The 23531-nt window shown below is 36.7% G+C and overlaps 1 protein-coding gene across 3 annotated transcripts in view; it reads right to left on the bottom strand.

The window, feature by feature from the left end:
* GMDS (GDP-mannose 4,6-dehydratase) overlaps positions 1–22537 on the bottom strand; it is a 271812-nt gene extending 249275 nt beyond the window's left edge. For all 3 annotated transcript variants that reach the window (XM_087961217.1, XM_026676615.2, XM_026676616.2), the window contains exon 1: positions 22419–22537. Coding sequence is in view for 2 of the 3 variants with exons in the window: in XM_026676615.2 (XP_026532400.1) it covers positions 22419–22463 (45 nt within the window). In the remaining variant the exon portion in view is untranslated. The remainder of the gene's footprint in view (positions 1–22418) is intronic.
* Between the last annotated feature and the right edge of the window lie 994 nt (positions 22538–23531).

Genomic DNA, 23531 nt, shown 5'->3' with positions numbered 1-23531 from the left:
CCCACGGCCATTGAACCAGGTTTTGGTACTTTTGGCAGTGTGGGCAAGTGCCAAGTCCTGCTGGAAAATGAAGTCAGCATCCCCATAAAGCTCGTCTGCGGAAGGAAGCATGAAATGCTCCAAAATCTCCTGGTAGACGGCTGCGTTGAGCCTGGACTTAATGAAGCACAGTGGACCAACACCAGCAGATGACATGGCTCCCCAAATCAACACAGACTGTGGAAACTTCACACATCTTGCAGTGTGTGCCTCCATTCTTCCTCCAGACTCTGAGTCCTTGGTTGCCAAATGAGATGCAAAAGTTGCTCTCATCAGAAAAGAGGACTTTGGACCACTGAGCAACAGACCAGGTCTGTTTTTCTTTAGCCCAGGTAAGACGCTTCTGACGTTGTTTGTTGTTCAGGAGTGGCTTGACAAGAGGAACACGACATTTGAAGCCCATGTCCAAGATCTGTCTGTGCGTGGTGGCTCTTGATGCACTGACTCCAGCCTCAGTCCACTCCATGTGAAAGTCCCCAATACTTTTGAATGGCCTTTTCCTGACAATCCTCTCCAGGCTGCAGTCATCCCTGCTGGTGCACCGTTTTCTTTCACACTTTTCCCTTCCACATAACTTTCTATTAATGTGCTTTGATACAGCACTTTGGGAACATCCAACTTCTTTTGCAATTACCTTTTGAGGCTTTCCCTCCTTATGGAGGGTGTCAATGATGGTTTTCAGGTCAGCAGTCTTTCCCTTGATTGTGATTCCTACTGAACCAGACTGAGAGACCATTTAAAGGCTCAGGAACCCTTTGCAGGTGTTATGGCTTAATTAGCTGATTAGAGTGGGACACTTTGAGCCTAGAATATTGAATCTTTTCACAATATTCTAATTTTCTGAGATTGTGGATTTGGGGTTTTCATGAGCTGTAAGCCATAATCATCTCAATTTGGACACATCACGGCTTGAACTATCCTGCTTTGCATGTAACGAGTCTATCTCATATATTAGTTTCACCTTTTAAGTTGCATTACTGAAATAAATGAACTTTTGCATGATATTCCAATTTTTCGAGTTTCACCTGTAGTTAAACTTTCGTGAATGTAATTTTGATTCATAGTTCTTACACCTACAGACTAATTTAATGTCAAAAACATTTTTGCAGTATCATTTTATATAAAAGAGCAAATTGGGTCCAGTACGTATGTATGTATGTATGTATATACTCATGTGTTGCCTGTTCAACAGTTTGCAAGAGGCTTACATTCCAGCAATAAAACCACACACACATACACAAAATCCAAAACACAAACTTTATTCATCATGTGTTCTCTCGTTTTCTCTCTTTCTCTCTCTTCCCTGCTTGGACAAATCTCTTCAGTTTTCTTGGAAAGATTTTGGAAGTGATTTGCCATTGCCTGCTTCCTGGGGTTGAGAGAGAAACCAGTTGGCTTTATCTCCCACAAAATTTTGTTTCCCAAAAATGGCAATTTTCACTCTGACGGCTTGGTTAAATGTGAATAGTTTTATGGATCTTCTGCAGTATGACACTCAAGACTATTCCAGAGTTAGAGACTTGCTATCTATACTGAGAAGCTTAGCTTCCAAGAACTTTACCTCTAATACCCTAATGAGAAAGTTATTAGTCTATTGCCTTGGCCAAGATATAGTAGGGAGATAAATTACATTTGAATCAGATAGTCTCATATGTAACATGGATGCATATCATACTGAGCTTTAAAAGCGATAATCAGCAATTTGAACTGGATCTGCAAATCAACCGACAACTGGGGCACTCCCACAGTAACATTATACTGCTATGCTGTTGCTGACCAGTCAAAATACAAAATATACTCTCTGTATATTTTGAATTGTCTTCAAGCATCCCCATATGAAAGGAAAAGTGAATATTGCACAGACAGAACAGGTACTGTTATTTATATAATCCTTCTGAGGTATTGGAGTATGTAATAAAGTGTGTTACCAAGAATTCCAAGTTTATATAGAAAATGTTGTTTCAGTTATGTGATACCCACATGTGTCCTTTTTCATTCTTTGTTCAGAAAAGGCAAACCAGAAGAGTTATCTAGAGATCCATACAATCCAGGGTTTGTTTAAGTGTATTTTGATGAAAATGGCTGAGTTCACAGAATACATTTGGCAAAAAACAAAGCATATTGTAGCTTTGCATGCTCAGACAGCACACAAAATGGCAGAACAACAATATTTTAGAAAGCTATACTTAAAAATATTTAGCAGAAGATTGGAGACAGCTATAAACAGAATAACAGCCAAGAATTCAAGTTCTTAACTTTCTGCCAACCAGATGGTGAATTTAAAATTACATTTATGACTAATGTTAACACTGAACCAGTTTAGGATATTAATGGAAAACCTCAGACAGAAACTAGGACCACAGTCATTTACAAGCCAACCTTTTTGCAGTCTTCTTAATGTGAATAAAGAACCACAGAGGCTTGTGAGCTAGCCAAAAGGTAACAAGACTTGTCACATATGCTGACATGGTTAAGTATAAATCTTATAATATCTGATGACAAAACCAAACTATACTTTTTCCATTCACTTACACCAATGTATTTCCGAACACTCCACCTGGAAAGTAGTTGAAGTAGACACCTGGGAAGTAGCCACAAATTTAGCAAGATAGTCTGGTCTATGTCTACCTTGGAAGCTACTGGAATCACTCTCACACTTCAAACCATACTGTACCCTTTAAATATTGCTCTTTTTTTAAAAGTACTATTACACAGCTGAACTCGTTCTAGCAATTATTCTACCTATATTCGTTTTTTACCCTTTTACTTCTGTGTGGCATATAGGTAATCCTCAGAGACCACAATTGGGATGGACAACTAAGTCATTAAGTAAAGCAGTCAGTAAGTGAAACAGCAAATATGCTTATGATCCTATTTCAGCTTTCCTTTGCTTTACAAACCTGCAAAGGTTGTAAATGCAAGGATTGGCTGTTAAGTTACTTTTTTTTAAATCGGGGAACCAGTGTCTCAAGGTAGTTAGAGATGTAGAGCCAAAATAATAGAAGAATGCAGCTAAAGATCCTTTTCAGATGGATTTGACTAGTATTATAATACCAAACTATCACTTGCCGTATTTGGTAAATACTATGAATTGTAATGAATCTATTGGGGGTATTTAACTAAGCAAAAGTATTTTAAAAGTACATACTGTTGAATTCAATTTTTTCAAATATGAAAAATAAGATAACTTATATCATATAGCCCAGTGGATTCCTTCAGATATTCCTATAGGAACGCTGAAGTAGCTGCATCCTCTTGCAAGTTTGCCAATGGTTTCTTTCACTCGCTCCCAGTGATACTTAAAGGACGGGATTCTAATCTTGTTGCATGCTGCTTGAAATGTAACACAACCCCATTTTATTTTTTGCTAAAAGAAAGCAAAAATATATATAATGTGATGAAACTCGTAAGATTTCATACTACTAGGACATTTGAGACAGCTGAATATGAAGGTGCTGTAAACCCTTGTTAGTATTTCAGTACTTTTAGCATTCTAGTAGCCGTCCCCTAGAAATACTTGGTGATTCAAAACACAATTTGTGTTTTATTCTTTTCTGGACTAGGAGCTATCATTTTGAATGTGCTTACACATAACATGAAATAAAAATGAGAAGTTTTCTCACTTTTTTCTTAGGAATTACTTCTAGAATAGAATAATTTTATATAATAATTTGATTCCTATAAAACAGAATATATAAAGGTAATTTAGATAGTTACTATTAGTAACTACTATACATCAACTTCTGTAAAGATATGCAATGGTAAATGTCTATAAAATGTTTGCTTTCTAAAGGGTCATATAGAAATTTGTATTTAATTTGCCTAGAATTTTTTTTTATTTCTTTGAACTGCTTATTGTGAAAAGCAAACAAATCAAACAGGCATTACCGTGTTATATGCTTGATCTGCAAAAGAAAAAGGATATTACGTTATAAACAAATATTTGCTATTAAACCTGTCAAACCAAATTCAGTTTCTAGTCAAACTGAAAGCAAATACTGGAAAATTCTGTTATACCGCTTTCAAAAAAAATTCTTATTGTTACTGTACTTTGTTCCAATATTTTTAAACCTATTGAATCAAAGGTTCACCTCAACCTGAGACTGTAGTGGAACTTTTAAGTCAAGTGCTGGAACATACCTATCCAGATGTTCAAAATGTCTTTCAAAACACTAAAAATATACACAACAGTAGAGAAATAAGTAAATATTGAAATGTGTATTCCTTCATAAAGTTATTTGCATCTATTAAAGTAGCAGAAATAGGCTTTTATTTCTGCCTAAATTATTAATTCGTAACAACAGGGTTGCTAAATATTCCACCCGAAAAATTAGCTTTTGGGCAAACTTAATTTAAATTATTTTAGATTTGTTATTGCAAAAAACACTATTTATTTTATCGCTACAATGATTTACAGCTCATAAAATTAAAAATGTAGGTTGACTGACTATTAAATTCAGTTCCTTTTTCAACTACTAGATTCATATCCCACCTTGTTTATACAAGAGCTCAGCCTCAAGGTGGTATGCACAATGCTCCTTCCTCTCATTTTCTTCCACAATAACAACAATGTAAAGTATATTGGGCTGAGACAGAGTACCTGGCCTAAATCACCCAGTGAGCTTTCAAGACTGAAAGTGGATTCTACCACATCAACTTTTTAATTCAATTCACACATGTAAAGAATAAATACAAATGATATAAATTAGGCAGTTTTCCAATTTATACACTTAAGGCATTTGCTGGCATATCTGTTTCACTGCAGCGAATCACAGTTGTTGCCAGAATTTCATGAAAACCATCTCATCTCTATCAAAGTTGATACTACAGAATTCCTACATAGTACAACTGATTAATACCAAAAACAAAACTTTCATTTGTTTTTGGAAACATGCTATAGGATTTCTGGTTATACTACAGATCGGCCATTTGAAAAGCTACTTTGTGAACCTTCGTGTTACAGAGTATGCATAATTTTTTCACCTGTCACAATATAGTGATAAATCTTATAAAACTTTCCTCTCATTCCCTAATAATACAGGCAGTCCTCGACTTACAACAATTCGCTTAGTGACTGTTTGAAGTTATAATGGCACTGAAAAAAAATGACTTATTACCATTTTTCACACTTATGACCATTGCACCATTCTCATGGTCTCGTGGTTTACATTTGGATGCTTGACAACTGATTCATATTTGTGATGGCTGCAGTGTCCCTGTATTATGTGATCATCTTTTTGCAACCTTTTGACAAGCAGTCAATGGGAAAACCAGATTCACTTAATATCCGTGTTACTAATTTAACAACTGCAGTGATTCACTTAAGCAAGAAAAGTTGTAAAACAGGGCAAAACGCACTTAACCAATTTCTCACTTAGCAACGTAAATGTTGGGCTCAATTGTGGTCGTAAGTTGAGAACTACCTTTACTCCACTTAACTAGAAATTATATTGACTTAATACTGGAAAAGAACAATTCTCATTCCTAAGTTATATATTAGATAGTCCTTGACTTATGACCAGTCAAAGTTACAATGGACTCTTAAAAAGGCTACTTATGACCCAGGTTCATAGTTCCAATGTATGCGCCCTCCTCCCAAGGTCATGTCACCACATTTTGGATGCTTGGTAACTGGCCCACATTTATGGCATTTATTTTTCTAGCATGCCACAGTCACGTGACTATGATGACTGGCATTTACTTCCAGTTTCCCACAAAATCCACCCCATGGCAAACAATGGGTTCGCTTAATAACTGTGATGTTCACTTAACAGCCGCAGTGTTCACTTACCAACTGCTGCAAAAAAAGGTTGTAAAATCAGGTGCAGTCATGTGATGTTTCAATTTACAACTCTCATGATTTATGACTCAACTTATGGACTTATTATCCATAAGTTATTAATAATTACAAATTATTATCTATCAAATATATGTGTTTTACACTACATCTTAACATTGCAAGATACAAACATCTGCTGTCAATTCTGTGAAACAAATATATCATGCACCTGCGATCAGCCCCTTCCCCAAATGTGAAATAACTAGAGCATAGTTGTTATTGAAATTCAGGCTAAAACATGACTTATTATTGCAATGACAGAAATAAAAAACACTCTCTTTAAGTATTTGGGTAGACAAACCAAATGGGCCAGAGGTCTCAAAACTGAATGATATATATAAAAAAAGACAAAATATACCAATAGTATATATTGTGGTTTTGAAATGAAGATAGAGAGTGAATAAAACTTTCTTCCTCATCATCCAGCTTGATTATTAAAAGTTTTAAAAGAGGCCTTGTTATTCTGAAAGAATCAGCAGTAGAAAAAAAACCATATATGATGTACATACTAAAGGCAGGGCCTTTTCCATAGTTTGGAAGGACCTTATGAAAAGGACAGAAATGGATGCCAACTTTGTTTCCTTTTCAGAATATGTAAACTTTCCTTTATACTTAGCTATTTTATTTTTTCTATTTATATATTTGTTGAAATAATTGGTTTTTTTTATTTTTAAAAATGTAACTCCTTATATATGTAAAAAAAACTCTAAAATTTTAGTTTAATTTCAAATGAATTAAGGAGGATATAATATGAACTTTTAAGTGTTACAGAAAGACTTAACATTTAAGGAACTACTATTCAATATAGGATTTTTTTTCAATGTGAGAATGGATATTTTTCAAAACCCAGATAATTTTGTTTTAGATTACAAGGCCAAGTTTCACTTAGAAGTCCTTCATTTGATTTCTAGTTATTGATCAGTTAAAATATTAATGGCTTAGAATTTCCATAGTTCATTACAATTTAGATCTTCTATACCAGTGATGGCTAACCTCTTTGTCATCATGTGCTGAAGGAACGTGCGTGCACACATGAGAGCGCATGTGCGTGCCTGCACCCATAATGCAATGCACAAGCAACCCCCCCGTGCTCGCCCTACCCCCCTGCGCATGCGTGCAGGACTAGTGATCCCCCACCCCATCCCTGCACATGCACATGCGTCTCCCGCATACATCCTGCCCCGCCCACGCATGCATGGCAGATACCCAAAAATCAGCTGGCTGGTGGGAGGCGTGTGCGCACATGCGCAGTAGAACTGAGCTCGGGCAATGGCTTGCGTGCTCGCACAGATGGTTCTGCGTGCCATTTCCGGTACGCGTGCCATAGGTTCGCCATCACAGTTCTATACTTAATTAGAATGTGGAAAACAACAGGTATAGATTGAAATCTAAACTTATCCTTCAAAGAATTGGAAGGGACCTTGGAGTCCAGCCCCCTCTCAAGCAGGAGACCCTGTACCATTTGAGACAAATGGTTGTCCAAATGGTTGTTTAAAAATCTGCAGTGATGGAGCATCCACAACATCTGCAGGCAAGCCATTCCACTGGTTAATTATTGTAACTGTTGGGAAACAGTTTCTAACTGCTTGTTTTAAATAGCAAAAGGTTCACATGAAAAGGCATAGCTTTGTAATGTTGATTAATTATGTGTAATTAATTCATGATTCAATCTATAAACCACTAAGAATTTTTTTTTATTAATAATTGGAAAAAGTGGAAATATCCTATTAAATAAATACTCGCATCAGGATTTCCAATCCTGATTTCAGCTTTTGAATGTAAACCTCCCAATACATTTATAATGCCTACACCATATATTATATCGTTATGCAAATCCAACAAAAGCTTACTTTTTGATTCATATCCTACTTCCCTGTCAACAGCACAGAAAAAAAAACCCAAAGGCTTTCATTTAGCATATCTTAAAACATAGCCTGTTTAACACTCCAGAAAATGTAGCTGATTTGTATTTTGTATACTTAAACAAATCAAGCCCAGTTCTAAAGAAATTAGCTTCCCAAGAGGAAGTGGGTCTTGCTTGTCTAGACTGTGAATTTAAAACAAATCTTGTCTCTATTTTTATTTTTAAAAGGTCAGAATAATGTTCTATTGCACAGAAAGTTATTTTGCTCCAAATACTGAGTAACAGAGCTTGTTTCATGTCAGATTTGAACTATCCACATATTATATTTTCTCGCTGTTCATAATTACGCATTAGTGTATTTGTTTGTTTTTTCAGCTACCTATCCAAAACATTAAGACTTTCCTTGCCATGCCAATACAGTATATTATATAGAAGTGTGAATGAAAACCTTAAAAATGATCCCAAAGACCAATAGTAAATACTTAATGTGTCTAACTATTTTATATAATTTCAGAGTTCTTAAATCAGTCAACATTTATTCATAAATTTCTGCAAATTTCATTGCTTGGGCAAATATCAAGATTTTGTGGCAAACAAGTTTTCAGAATAGCTGATCAATGCTAAACTTTACTTGAGATTTCTAATGGAAGAAGTTGGAGATATTGGTTCTGATGTTTCTGATTTTAAAAATGGATAGTTTTTAACATAAAGCTTTATTCGGATGAGGTGCAGATAATAAGAAAACAAATCTCGGGCTTTTTCTGCAAACAACAGAAAAGGAATAAATCTTTTCAGACAATCTGTATTAAAAGACAAATTATTAAGTGTTCCATATCTTTATGCTTTCTAAAATATTTGTTAGTGCTACCACATTCATTACTATAGATTAACACAACCCTTTGCTTACAATGTTAACTAAACAGAGGAAAGTAATGTGAGTTTGAAATATGTTTAGAAAATTAGGCAAAGAGAATGTAATATCTCCTTTCCACATTAGGATGCAATCCAATGTTGTGTACATCAAGGCTAATTCAATAAGGCTTTCAGTTCCTCTTCATGCATCCTCAAAAATCTACTCAAGATAAATTTTGTGGAACCAAACGGAGTACAATGGAAGTAGAAAGTCATTCTCCTGATTCCACCTTCCAGGATACAAGGAAACTAGTGAGTTTGTCTATTTAAAAAGATTATACTTTTTAACTACAAGATTTAATTAATTATTAACTTTAAGGTTTAATTAACTATTAAGAAAAATGGCTACCCATACATTTGGGTTTAAAAGAAAGAACAGGTTAAGGAATGTTAAGAGGCAATATCATTTCATTATTTCTAACACAGAAATTACACTTAAAACAATGATATATAGCTATATACAGTATTTTAAATCTGTAAACAGTCAGTCCATTTTATGTGAAATATGATAGCATTCCTCTACTATAACAATATCAGAGCCAGTTTGGCTTAGTAGTTAAGGCAACAGACAAGAAAACAGGAGGCCATGAGTTCAAGTCCCACCTTAGCCATGAAAGCCAGTTAGGTGACTTTGGCCCAGTCGCTCTCTTTCAGCCTAACCCATCCCACAGGTTTGTTGTTATGGGGAAAATAGAAGGAGGAAAGTACATTGGATATGTTCACCGCTTTGAGTTATTTGTAAAAATAAAAAAGGCAAGATACAAAATAATAAATAAATCAGATACTACTTTGACTTAAGTATTTGCCACCTTCACATCTATCAAGAGACAACTTTTAAGAAACAGGATCTAGTGTAAGTCAACAAACTTCAGACTAACTTGGAGGGGTTACTATATCACCATTTCTTGAACCAGTGCTTCCCAAACCTGTGTAAATCATTCCCAATTGGGCAAAACAACACATATTACCCAATCATAACAGGAGCCAGCTTGGACCAGTGGTAAAGGCATCAGGCTAGAAACCAGGAGACTATGAGTTCCAATCCCACCTTATGCATGAAAACCAGCTGGGTGACTTTGGTTTGTTGTTGTTGTTGTTGTTGTGGGGAAAATAGGAGGAAGGTGTGTTGTACATGTAGTCCTTGACTTAAAACATTTCGTTTAGTGACTGTTCAAAGTTACAATGGTATTGAAAAATGTGACATGATCATGTGATCAAAATTCAGATGCTTGGCAACTGGTTCATATTTATGACCGTTGCTGTGTCCCAAGATCATATGATCACTTTCTGAGACCTTTGGACAAGCAAAGTCAATAAGGGAAACCAGATTCAATTAACATCTGGGTCACTAACTTATCAACTGCAGTCACTGACTTAACAACTGTGGCAAGAAAAGTCATAAAATGGGGCAAAACTCACTTAAATGTCTGCTTTAACAGCAGAAAGGTTAAGCTCAATTGTGGCTGTAAGCCGAGGACTACCTGTATCCATATTAGGTGAAAAGGGCTTTCTGATGAGTGGTATATTGGGTAATCAAGGAAAAGGTTTGGGAAGCACTGACGTAAACCTTTAATTTGCAACCAGCTAGGTGAGAGTTACCAGTAATCATCTAGGAGAAAGATCTATATTTGAGGGTGACTTAGTGGAGAAAAATGTCAGCGCCTCTTTCAAAAATATGATGCAATGCATTAGAAATATAAGCAAGTAACATTTGTTATGAAAACATATACTTGCTATCTAATATAAGATAAATACAATAGGATTTTCAAAAGTTGAAAAATACATTAATTGAACTTAGATTCTAGGTCCCAGACTAAATGTACTTCAAAATTGTATCTATTTGTATAACTGCTATACAGAAAATACTTTTAGAAACTCTGCATTAGTTTCAAAGAATACAAATTATTTACATTTATATGACTAAAATATATGTTCTTAGAAACTGATTCTCCCTACAACATGTAACATAAATAAAAAGCATTATTTTATGAATACGTTAACATTGTTCCATGTGTATGAAAGTTTAATGCTTATTTCCCTTCTCACAGTCACCGTAACTAGAACCTAAGACTGCTGTCTCTAATAAGCTAGACTTTAAAAAAGAAAATATAAATTATGACAGAATGGATTTTTTTATTCCAATAATAAACAACACTTCCAAAAAAGTTGCAGGATGATATGATGTATTTATTCAATAATCTTAGTGTACACAGAATGCAGTTTTAGAAGTAAGAAATCAAAGAAAGCCAGCCTCAAAACACTCACAATAATTCAACAATGTATCTATTATACAATGCCTGGTAGAAATCTGTCTAGAGTAGCTTAATGACAGGAAGTCAGGCATGAAAGCTCTGGTTTCCGGTTTATGCAGTAATGGTACAAATGTGAAAAAAAGGCAGCAATTATAGAACATATTTAAAAGAAGCTTCTATCATTTTCCTAATGCAGGCAAGTAGCTTTTGATTGATTTGATTTTAATTATTGTTCTCTAAGTAAAGGGCTCGTGAGTGCTGCTTTACTAAAAGCCACTGCAACCTTTTCATGATCACATAATTTATTTTGTTATTTCCTTTGAACCACTTCTAAACTCATCCTTTCTAAAATTTCTTTCTTCCCCCTCCGTCCCTCCCTCTATATATGTAGAGAGTGTGGGGAGGAAGGTAAGGGGGTTTATATGTGTGTAACTGAGCCTAAATATTCTTGCCTCCTCCTCAGATATTCTTTCTTTGTTTTAGACAGTGAGTAGGGACTCATCGTATCATTTATTCGCAAAACACAGGTGGGACAGAACAAACTCAGTTCTTGGAAATATACTAGTCAGTGCATGAAATATATAGGCTTGGTCTTCAAAATTATATCTGTGTTAAACTCTTGTGATACAAAACCATTTCACATTCCTTTATTTCCAAATATAATTACAAACAAAGGCTCAGGATCAGACTGACTGGTCTGTAAAGGAAGGAGTAATTCCTTTTATAGAAGATAGGTGATTGCCCATTCTGTAGCTCTTGAGTCTCTCCCAGCTCTCTTTCTTTACAACAGGTACTGTATATGGAAATCAGAAATGCGAGTGGAATCCTATTAAACACGATTCTGGATGTAATCTAAGACTCCTCATAGCTATATCAGGAAAATAATATATATTTAATTTAATCTGCAGAGAGTGATCTTCAGATCTCCACATAACCATATACTTCATGATAATTTTGGAATAATAATTTTGGATACCGTGTTTCACACAAAATAAGGCCGGGCCTTTTTTTTTTTTTTTTTTTTTTTGAGCCCCGAAAAAACGGCTAGGCTGTCTTTTCGGGGGTGACTTAATTTTCTCCCCCACCTAGAGCGGCCCATATGCACGTACCTCTCCACGAGGCCATTTCTATCGGCCGCCAAAAGCTCCCCGAAGGCAGAGTCCCCATGTAAGAATCGGCTGGTAGAAGTGGCCTCACGGCGAGGGGAGTGTGTGTGTGCGCTTGCCCCGAGCCCGCTTCTACCGGCCGATCAAAGTGGCTGGTGACTGCCCTTGGGGAGCTTCCATCGCCCAAAAGACACTGCCTAATGGCGAGGTGACACGGGCAGCCACGTCTCGCCCTGAAATGGCTGGGGACTCTGCCTTCGGGGGGCTTCTATCGGCTGATGTTCTATCGGTAGATCGGGGTATTCTAGCCTAGGCTACCTGCAGGGCACTCCTAAAGGCAAGTTTTCTCCCCAACCCCCCGCCCTTCCCCCCCATTTCTCTTCACCTCGTGTAGTTCTAACGAACAATGTGAGAAATGGTGGGGAAACGCATGCATTAAATAGGCCTAAATTTTGGGGGTGGGGCTTAATTTCACCTCATGCCTAGAAATCATGCTGGGCCTTCCTATTGTTGGAGGCCGTATTGTTGGAGAAACACGGTAATTTTGCAGAAAACCTTCATATGGTTGTAAGAATTCCCAGTAAAAAGGTGAGGCAAAAATGCAACAAATAGACAGACAGTAGTCTAGATGGATACAATAACAAAATGTTCTTACCACAGCGTTTCTTATTTATTTAGAAAAATTATATGGCTGCCCACTCAGTCTTAGTGACTCTGGGTGACTTACAAAAATATAATTATTTATAATAATAGAAGTTTAATTATACTTCTTCCATTATATTTCTTTGATTTTAATAATCAAAATTATTGCTTAATAAATTAATGAACAAATGAAAAACAGCATTCAAGATTTACTTCTCCTAAAAAGATTAAAGAGTGCCAAAGCTGGGACAAATTGAACAATTTGTTAAATATGAAAATGTTGCAAAATTGTTTAACCTTGGGCAAAATACCTTTCTTTTGCTCATGGAAACTACTTTTTCCAATAAACCTGAACATCACTGGCATAATTGCCTATCATTTTGAGTCACATGGCTTCTAAGTAGCCATAACAGTTAAGTAGGCTCATTTGTTACACACAAGCAAAAATCAAATTCTCTTTTCCATGAATTCTTGAAAACATGAAATACCTGCTCCCTCCAGCCACCCGAAATTGTTAAATGCAACCACCAAGGAACCCGCCAAGTGTCCACTACTGGTTGAAACAAAACAGGATGTGATGGACTTCCCAGAAACCAAAATAAGAGAACATTGCGATCCCTCATTTCTCTATAACTGTAATATACAAACCCATACTGTCTTCTACACATTGGTTCGTTCATTCCACCCAAAAAAATATCAAATCTAACTAGCAGAGTCTTCTAGCAGTAGTTTCAAAAAAATGTTGCAACTAAACTCAAGTCCTTTCACATCACAAGTGGTCTTCAAAGTAAGTTGTATACAAATGTGTGTGTAAATATTTCCATTTATACATATCTATCTATCCTGTGTATACAAAAATGCTTTTTTCTGTCCCTGAGGAATGACTCATACTGTATCACAAAGATATGAATATACGCAAAATATCACATATGCAATGTGACTAAAGAACATTTGCCAATATGTTTGCTTTTATTAATAGATTTACATCCCGTTTTTCATATTGGAGCTCAAAATGACAAACTACCAATCCGATACAGCATTTTCTCCTCCCTACTATGCATTGTAACTATAAATATCATTTTATTCTTTTTATTTCTTCTTATTATTATTTGGGCACTAACTGCTGAGGTTTCTTGGGGTTACAATAAAAATTAAAAATAAAGATATTAGACTGGGGTGTCACGGTGTCGTCACGTGATGTATCACAACTTTTTTCTCCTTCACTAAACCAGGTGTGGGCATGGCCAGTTGGTGATGCATCCGTCCCTGGGCTAGATGATTCAAGATACAATGTTGTCTGAATTCCCGTTTCGCTTCTGAGTTCTTCATTAGTAGCTTTCTGACACTTTTGTAATACTGGACAGGTTATAAGTATTAAATAATACCAACCATATTATCAATGCTGGGTAAGATTAGTCAGTGGAGTACTAAGAGCGTTTTCTTCCAGGAAAAAATGCAGCTGATATATCAACTAAAGCTGATAGAACATGCTCCCTCATGGCTAGAGAGAAGTTCCCTGAAGATGGGCTCCAACATGAGTCTGACAGCTCGAAAGACAAAACCTCTGGTCCTGGTGACTGACCAAGATTGGATCCTGCAACATTATCCTAGGACATGTGTATTTGCTTTCATTCATGACTCTTCATTTCTGTTCCTTCTGAGAAAGAATAGCTCAATTCAAACCAGGAAAACCAAGTATAATTATGATCTTCTTTAAAGACAAATATATCCCATCTTTCTTCATGTATTATGTTTAATTGTTACAGCACATGGGATGTTAACCAAGAACTTTAAAAAATCTGGCTAAAAGTGCGGTTTGTCGGCCGCGGCGGCAGGGATTTGCGGCTGCGCGATCCCTGCCGCGCTAGCCGTTTTGGGGCTCCGACCCAGCCGGAGTGCGGAGCTAGGCTGCCCTGCAGGGGCAGCTGAAGTAGGGGATCCGGAGAAGGGTTTGGGGGTGCTGCAGACTCCCTCCTGGCCGGCAGAACTCCCTTTTCCCAGGACGTGCAGCGGCGGTCTGTAATGGCCGCCACAAAGAAGCTGGCAGCCGGGTAAGAATGCGCAGGAGGAAGTGGAGAAAGTGATTGAGAGGAGAAAGTTTTTCTTGGCTCCTAGGACTCTAAGACATATCTAATAAAATTCCTGAAAAGTATGACTTTCTGAATAATACCTGCCAGAAGAGGAAAAAGCGGCTGTTTGAAGGTGCTGAAAGGATAGCTTTCCCTCTTTTCCTACGGAATAAATAACTGGATATTAAGAAACCTATTTCTTTTAGGTGAAAATTGGTTTTAAGCGATGAGTGGGAAGAGAGAGGATTAAAAAGAAAACATTTGTATGCTAAGACTTTGTTGGAGCAGATGCCTTAAGGATTTGAAGACTAGAATATATTGCAATAAGATTTTAAACAGATTTGGACTTTCTTTCTCTTGGATTGATATTACCCCAGAAGGAGAAAGTGAGAACTCTGCCTTGGTTTGGACTGACTGATAACTTTGGGACTGTTTTATTTTTTTTATTTTCTTTTGAATATTCTGGTTGTTGTAAGAAGAAAGAAGGAGAAAAGAAAAGAAAAGATTTATAATGGCTCTTTCTGTTGAGGAATTAAGAAAAGAATATGAACAAGCAAAAAAAAAATGGTAAAGATGGTGTGGAAGAAGCTTTCCTTTTCTTAGAAATGGCGCTTATTAATTATCAACAAACATTACAACAGATGAAGACAGCAGAGGAACAAGAAAGAAAGAAAGGAGCCATTTTTAATGAATCTCAGAACTTGATCCAGAAAGAAGGAAGAGAGAAAGAAAAGAAAAGAAGAGAAAGAAGAAAATTAAAGGACTTAAGGACTTAAGATCTAAAAACATTTAAGAAAGGGAAAAATAAGGTGCAAAACCAATATGATGATAGTAAACAAAAGGGAAAAGGAATACGACAGAGAAGGGAAGCTGGCAAGGCAGAGGCTAGAAGAAGGGGGTAGAAAGGTTTGTTGGGAGAAGAAAGAAAGGGAAAAGGTGGAGAATGTTTTGAAATTAAATGAAAAAAGAAATTTTTTTTGGATAATGGATAAAGTATAATTTTTTTAAAAAAAAAAAAGATTTTGCAAGGTACATAAGATGAGATGGTAGTATTGTAATGATTTAAGAGTTGATAAGAGATTAAAATGTTAAAATGTTTAAAAATGATTGGCTTTAAAACTTAATAATAGGGGAGGTTTAGAATATTGTTTTAATTAAAGAGTTTAATAAGACTATGGTATTGATGTTATTATAAAATTTTTATTATAGTATCTTTTTTTAATATTTGGATTTATTGTCTAATTATGTACTTAATTATGTTGGATGTATTAGTTAGATAGAATGTACCAAGCAAAATCGGATTGGGTATTAGATATTATTTTAAAGATTAATTTGATTAACTTAGGGGGAGATAGAAAGGCATCATACTCTGATTAATGATTTCAGGAGAAACTTATTTTCTTTTTTTTTTATAAGGAATGAGACAAAGGGATGATAAAAATGGACAAAAGATATAAATATAATGATTCAAATTAAGATGATTAATTAAGATAGAAGTAAGAAGTGTGAAATATGTGGGGAAGTTAATATAGAAGGCTTAGAATGGTAAATAAAATAAGTAATGATATGTAAGATGAGCATGAATATAATTGAAGTCCATGAAGAGAGAGACACCTGGGTCCAAGTTACTTTCCAAAAGATTTTTTTTATGTTTTGTGTGTTGTGTGTATATGTCTTTTTGGGGGGGAGAATTAGTTAAAAATTGTAGAAATATAGATTGAGAATAATGGTAACTAAGTCAGAAAGAAACAGATGAAATAATAATAATGATATTGAATAAGAGTAAAGAGAAGTAAAGAGAAATTGAATAAGAGGTTTTGGTATGTTGTATGGAAATGGTTTAAAACAGAATTATAATTTATCTGACTTGTTAAATTGACAATGAAAAAAGGTTTAAACATGTAATGAATAATGACAATTTGTGTGTTTTAAAAATTAATAAAACTTGTTTTAAAAAAAAAAAAAAATCTGGCTAAAAGTTACAAGCCAAATTAAATAAGGCTACAGAATATAAGTGTCATAGTGGAATAACACTTTCCAAACAACTTGAGAGCATTCATGATTGTTATAAATTGAAATTGATCTACTTTAACTATATAAACGTAATGGCAAAATACATCTTGACTCTACATTAGAGATGAGATCTAGGCTACCTCAAATGCAAATATATATATATTGTCAAAACCCCACTCATAGCAACACTGTTTTAAACTAGTTTCTCATATGTAATTGGTTATAAAACATAATATGCCAATGAATGTTAATAAAATTAGTGCTTGAGCAATATTTCTGAAGTAATGTAGTCTGTTTAACTCAAGAAAGCAAATATTATGGTTTAACCACAGTATCTCCAGCCCTGATATAAAATGTTTATCACTTTACCATTCATGTACATGAAATACAGCTTTCCCTGTTTTATTAAGGGGGGAACCCCAAGTTACATATTGGGGAAAAACATATTTGTATTTCTAAAGAAATGTATTGATATTCTGACTTGAGAGATGTGATGATCCAGCCATATTATTACCTGGTACATAGCATAAACTTCTAAATTTGGGACATGACCCAACCAAATCAATAATATCAAATACATGAAGCATGCAGAAGGAAAGTGGAAGACTATGAGACTATTAGGAGACTATGTGAATAGTACAAAGAACATTCACAACCAGAATGGCATCATGGGATCTTAAGGCAACCCTTCATGACAATATACTTCTACAAACTTTTTCTTCCATCTCACCTCTTCTGTGTTCTATTTTTTTTAAAGATAACTAAGAGAGAAATTGAGGATGAGAATGTTCTTGTGGCTTCAGATATGCACAGGAAAGATCTTTTACTTGGGATTAATAAACTCAAACACCTTGAGTTTCTATTTAATATTAGTTTGGAACAGAAAAAGAAAATTTAGTGAAACATATAATATTGATATTAGCGGACATGGATATTTTTAAGGACTTGTTGGCAGGTTTTAACTTATTTCAGCTTATACAGATTTTTAAATGAATGACAACTGTAGAATTATCCTGGCTCTAATTCGGGATTTCAAACTGATAAAAGGACTATAACAAAGAAAAAAAATATCGTATCAGTGATTGTGTTCTTTGGTAAAAAAGGTTACTGTCCATCAATCCACACTCTTGAGCAGGGGCTCAAGCAGTGGAAGCTAATCTTCTGCCTCCAAACAGATATCTCAGTTGACCATATCCTTATTCGAAATCTCAGCAAGAAAGAGGAAGAGTGATTTTTTTTGGTTTAAATACTGGTAATTTAAATTAGAAAATAGTGGCTAATTTTGTTATGCCTTCAAGTTCAATTTGTTTTCATATGTAGAATCACTTAATTGCCTTTTTAATAATTTACTAAGTTTATCAAGACATACAGTAAAATTAAAAAGGAAAGTGAAAATAATGGGAAAATGGGGAGGAAAAAAGGGAAAACAAAGCAATGTAGGGGAAAGAAGGGAAAAAAGAGAAACACAGACTTCCACGCAGTAGAATAAGTAGTAATATTACAGCCTCAACTTTTTACTTTTACATACTAGTCCATACTAGCCATTTCTATAACAACCAACTTATCTAATCAGCAAAACCCAAAGTAAAAGTCTCAAATATAACATCCAAAAGTGGTTTCCAAGTAGAAAGAAAGTGAGATGGATTATTTTCTTTGATTGAACAGTCAATGTAGCCATCTTTGCTAGTTCCATCTATTTTTCTAACTATTCATCCATTCTGGGAATTAAAATATCTTTCCATTTTTGTCGTTAAAGCATTCTTGCTGCTGTCTATAACAACAAAGATACAGATTTCCTTCAAGTTCTTTGACCTTTAAGCCTAAAAGAAAAGTCTCTGATTTTTATATTCATTTTAACAAACTTTTGTATTTAAATATGAATCTTACCCAGTATTTATTTCTAACATATATTTAAGACTAGCTCTATAACTGTGCTTCGCACAGTTATGTGATCAGGCTTAGGTTTTGGGGAGTGGGGTGAATTCTGCCTCTGCCTACCAGCATCCATCAGTATTAATCTGGCTAGTGTCCTGTCAGTGTGGGAGAGAGTTGAGGGCTGTTTGGAAACTGAAACAGTATTTGCTGTGTGAGCAAGGAGACAGCAAGGAGCCAGGGCATGGCTTAGCTCAACTGTTCTGTACTAAAGCTGATTGCTGCTTTATGGTTCTGGAGATTTTGTGATGATGTGTGAGTGGTATTTTCCTTTATATATATGTTTGTACATCTTTGACAGTTTATTAGGTGTTAAATACCAATGGCACATCATTTTATTAAAAAATATTTAAAATTTAATTTAACGTAAATTTTAAACCATTCATCCAATATGTTTTCCCATGATTGAAGCATTATATCATACCCTAAATACTTTGCCCATTGGATCATGCAATGGCTCACATGTTCGTTCTCCAAATTCAATTCCAACAAAAATTTATAAACTTTTGCAATAACAAAAACCGTTTAACTTCTCAGTCTACACATTTACTATATTAATAAAATATAATCTAGATCAGGGGTGTCAAGGCCTATATTAGGCACATTTAATATTGATAAAACTCTACTTTTTCCAAATTTGCCCCTATATTACAAAAGAAAACATGGATAATTTGGTTTAGTTTCATAGCGTTATTATTAAATTAGTATAAGAAAACAGAATTAATTGAAATCTATTATTTTGCCACGCACAGATGGCATTAATCAATTTTTACCCTGATACCAGTGGTGGTATTTAACAGGTTCTGCCCGGTTCTGGAGAGCCAGTAGCAGTGATGAGCAGTGGAGACCAAACTGGTTCTCTCCGCTGCTCTGTGCCACTCACCTGCCCGGGCTCCCATACTCACTTTTATGGCCAGAATTCAAAGTGCAGCTGCTTTGCGCAGCGCAGAATATTGCCGCGCGGCAGCTGCTGCAGCGACCACCATCATGCAGGCTTGCAGGAGGCAAGTTAGAACACCTCTGCGCCTGCGCAAAGTGCGTGTTTGGTGTGCGCGTGCACGCAAAGTGTGTGCATGCGTGCAAAGCGTGGCCACCAAGCCACGCCCACCGAACCAGTGGCAACTTTATTTGAATACCACCACTGCCTGACACATACAAAAAACCCAGTGAAAACTCAAGGTCTGGGTTAGGGACTTCTGTCGTCACTGTGAGTTGTGTTGGGGAGGGGTGCACGGAGGGAGGTTCAGCCAATCTCATTGTACACATGTTGTACTCTGACAATAAAGGTAATAATAATGAAATCTATGGAATTTGTTGGTTGTAACTACAGCAGTTCCATAGCCTTGATAAAACATTTAAAAAAAACAGCCCCATGAAATGCAAGTACAATTTATTTCTCAGTTTGAAGAAGACCTGCTGTTGTGCAAGTTCATCTGTGAATATGGAGATGGCTCTGCACTCCCAGTGTGGAAGTGCAGAATTCATCAGAGTTATAACAAACTTATGTCATGTGTCAAAGATGAGATATCACAACATTCTGGGTGATACACTAGCATTTACCATCACCTGAAAATAAATATTCTAGAAAGCACAACCTACACAACAAGGCAGTCAAAGTTTTCCAAAGTCACTTCAAGAATGAAGGCTTTGTGTGATCTGGAGCTGCCTCAAATAGGCTACAAGGGCTTGTCAACAGAAAGAATGCACTCCCTGAAGATAAACAGCATGCAACAGATCCTGGAAATCACATATTTATTTTGTCAAGCCATTATAAGATAACAGGTATAAGTATAAACATAGTTATGAATACATGAAATGGATACATATAAGGGGAAAAAAACAATAGGACAAGGACAGTAGGCATGTTGGTGCGCTTATGCACGCCCCCTACAGACCCCTTAGGAAAGGGGTGAAGTCAATAGTAGACAGACTAAAGTTAAAGTTTTTGGGGTTTGGGGATATATACCACTGGTCTGTATTTTTAAATAAATGAGTATATAAAGAATTGTTTGTCTTTTATTCAGGGAGGGGATGTGTGTAGTAGCATGCCAGCAGAGTTAACTTAGCCATTTTCTGAATTTTTGACATATCTGAGGCCCAAAAGTCTATTATTGCAGGTCTAGCATAGTGGGAGCACTGAAAGTCCATTGTTGCAGTAATTGTTGAAATCCAACTCTACCTCAAAGCAGGCGCTTTGTCTCCACTGTACAGAACCGGTCAGTGTCACCTTTACTAATTCTATGTCACTTCAATAAAGATGTGCACTGAATACTGCTTTTGTAGACGCTTACACTATTTGCTCTGCTTTAGGTGTTTGGTAATTCTATTATTATTTGACATTATTATTGTGGGTTTTGTTGTTGTTGTTTGGCCACTAAGTATTCTACTCTGGAAACTGCCTAAAGTTGTGATACAGGCAACATATAATTTTGATTGATTAAATAAATAAATGTTAGAAAAAGAGAACAAGGCCGGCTGGCAATTGTCTGTGAAAAAATATTGTCATTCTTTGTGGTTAAAAAGAATGGTTCTTCATCTCAACTTAAACCCAGGTGTTGAAATAAGATTGTCAAAATTGAAATGTATTAACTACTTCCTGGGTCATTTTGGATCAGCTTGTAAATCACAAGGAAGTGAATAAACAGTGCATAGAAATAAAGGCCACCGCCTATTACTCAACACTTTACTGGCAGAGTTATCCATGGCCCTTTGAACTAATAAAATTAAAGAGTATTTGTCAAAGGTTGTTTATATATACCCAGGTCATCCTTACAGATGGAGAATAGTAACTCTTCTATTTGCCTTAGGCTGCTTCCGGCTCCTTTAATTCCATAAAAACAGAAAACATTTTTCCTCTCATTTCCATACCAACACCGCTATACTCAGCTGCCTCTCCTCAGCTTTTATAGCCATATGCTGATGGGATGGCTAGAGAGGTCTTACAGGGACAGGGCACCAGCAGCCCAGGTGCTAGCCATTTTGCAGGCAAGATGTCCTTTGACACGCATATTCCAATTTTAAATACCCATCAAAAACATTCCAGGATGTGACTTCTGTAAAATCCTAGTAACTCTTTTCGTAATTATTAAACACACTACCAAGGAGGGTAGATTTTTTTCCAGATCTTAGGGCCAACTCATATTACGTTTGTATGGAAGTGATTCCTCCATATAGGAATTTTTACCATGTTTATGTGAATACAAAAATTACAATTTTGCAAATATGTACCATTAAAAAAATAAGGCTTTATGAAATGGGACAATGACAACCTGTAAATTAAAAAAAAATGGACTTTTGTATTTAGTAATGCCCCGCCCCTTTTAACCATCAGTTAAAAGTATTACAACTGTGAAAAAAACAGCACACTGAGAATTTACAAAACAATACACAAATATTGAACTACGATACATAGTCAGCATCAAACATTCTTATAACATACCTACGGAACAAGTGTATTCATTGTCCCAATTGTCCTTAGGAATGCATGCAGGAAACACCAGAAAGTAAATTCAGCATTTAATATTTTACTGCAAGCTGCCCAGGGTCACTTAGGTGACATTGGGGTTGTAAAAATGTGATGGATAAATGGATGGGTAATGGATAAATAAATAAATAAATATCTATGGCTGTCCTTTCTCCTGTGATTTCCAAATACCCAATTCCTCCCCTCCTATCTGTCTTGAATAAAGTATGCTATGCAATATTTTCCTGTAACAACATTAGAGGAAACTAAGTTCAACTTGTACTTACCTGGCCAGTAATGCCAGTGATGAGAGCTACTTTCTTGGTACTCATACCTGCACAGGTACCGGTACCAGCTGCCAGTTCACAGTTGGGGCAGGTGCTTTCTGAGGATACTCCACAGACTTAAAAGAGGGGAGGGCCTACAGGAATTCTCTGCTGGGTGCAGAGAAATGGGAGGGCACCTAGCAATCGGATGAGCTGTACTTGCAAAGAGGTGTGTGTGTACACGCCCAGGTGCTCTAACAAGAAAACCCGGAAAGGGGTGCAGTCGAGGGGAAAGGCCCGTTTAATGGCACCGAAAGGGCAGAAATGATAACGGAGGCTCGGAGAATAAGGGGAGAAAGCATAACCGAAAACCAGGGGCTGCGGGTGGTGGCTTTAGAAAGGTTGGGGGGCAGGTCAGATTAGGAAAGCTTTAGCGTTTGCTATTGCTCGCGCCGTGACTTGGGCTGCATTTCCACGTTCGTTTCTGCACGGTTCTTCTAGGTAACTGGGTTGTCTCCCTCCCCGTCGTCGCGCCCCCCCCCCCACTCGCTTGCTTGCTAGCCGGCGGAGTTCTGCGCGCGCACTCCCCTACCCGCGCGCGCTCCTCCGTCCTGCCACGCGCTCAGAACGTTGGGAGTTGCTTCTGTTCTATAGGCTCGCGCGCCAAAGGGACGGGGTCTCTAACGCCAGTCAGTTTCTCTTTAGCAAGCCGGCCGGCTGGCCTGTAGCTCCCGTCGCTTCCTCTCCTTGAAAAACAGCGGCAGAAACTTTTCTGCCAGCCAATCAAAAGGCACGTTCGAATTTAACGGGGGCTTGCCTCTTTCTCTCTTTCTCTCTCTCTTTTAAATGTTATAGGGGTCGGGAAGAGCTCAGGCGGTCGAGGAGAGGCGCGGGGGAACGTGAGGCGGTGGGGGGGGAGGGGGTTGCTAGAAGAGCTGCGGGAGGACAGGCGGAGAAACTGAGAGGATAGCGGCACGCCAACTGAAGGACGCTTCCGGGTTTTAGCCAGCTGAAAGGGTGGGGGGGAAAGAGGCCCTTGCGCATGGGGCGCATGCGTCGCGCGGAAAGCAACTCTTTCGAGAGGGCGCCACCTACTCAAGGAGGAATGAAGTGCAGCCAGGAAGGTTTTCTTCG

The sequence above is a fragment of the Notechis scutatus genome, chromosome 3 (genome assembly GCF_049901735.1).
Source record: "Notechis scutatus isolate UNSWTSFEM ecotype Mainland chromosome 3, rNotScu1.2, whole genome shotgun sequence".
Taxonomy (NCBI): Eukaryota; Metazoa; Chordata; class Lepidosauria; order Squamata; family Elapidae; genus Notechis; species Notechis scutatus.
This window is presented reverse-complemented; position numbering and strand designations above follow the sequence as displayed.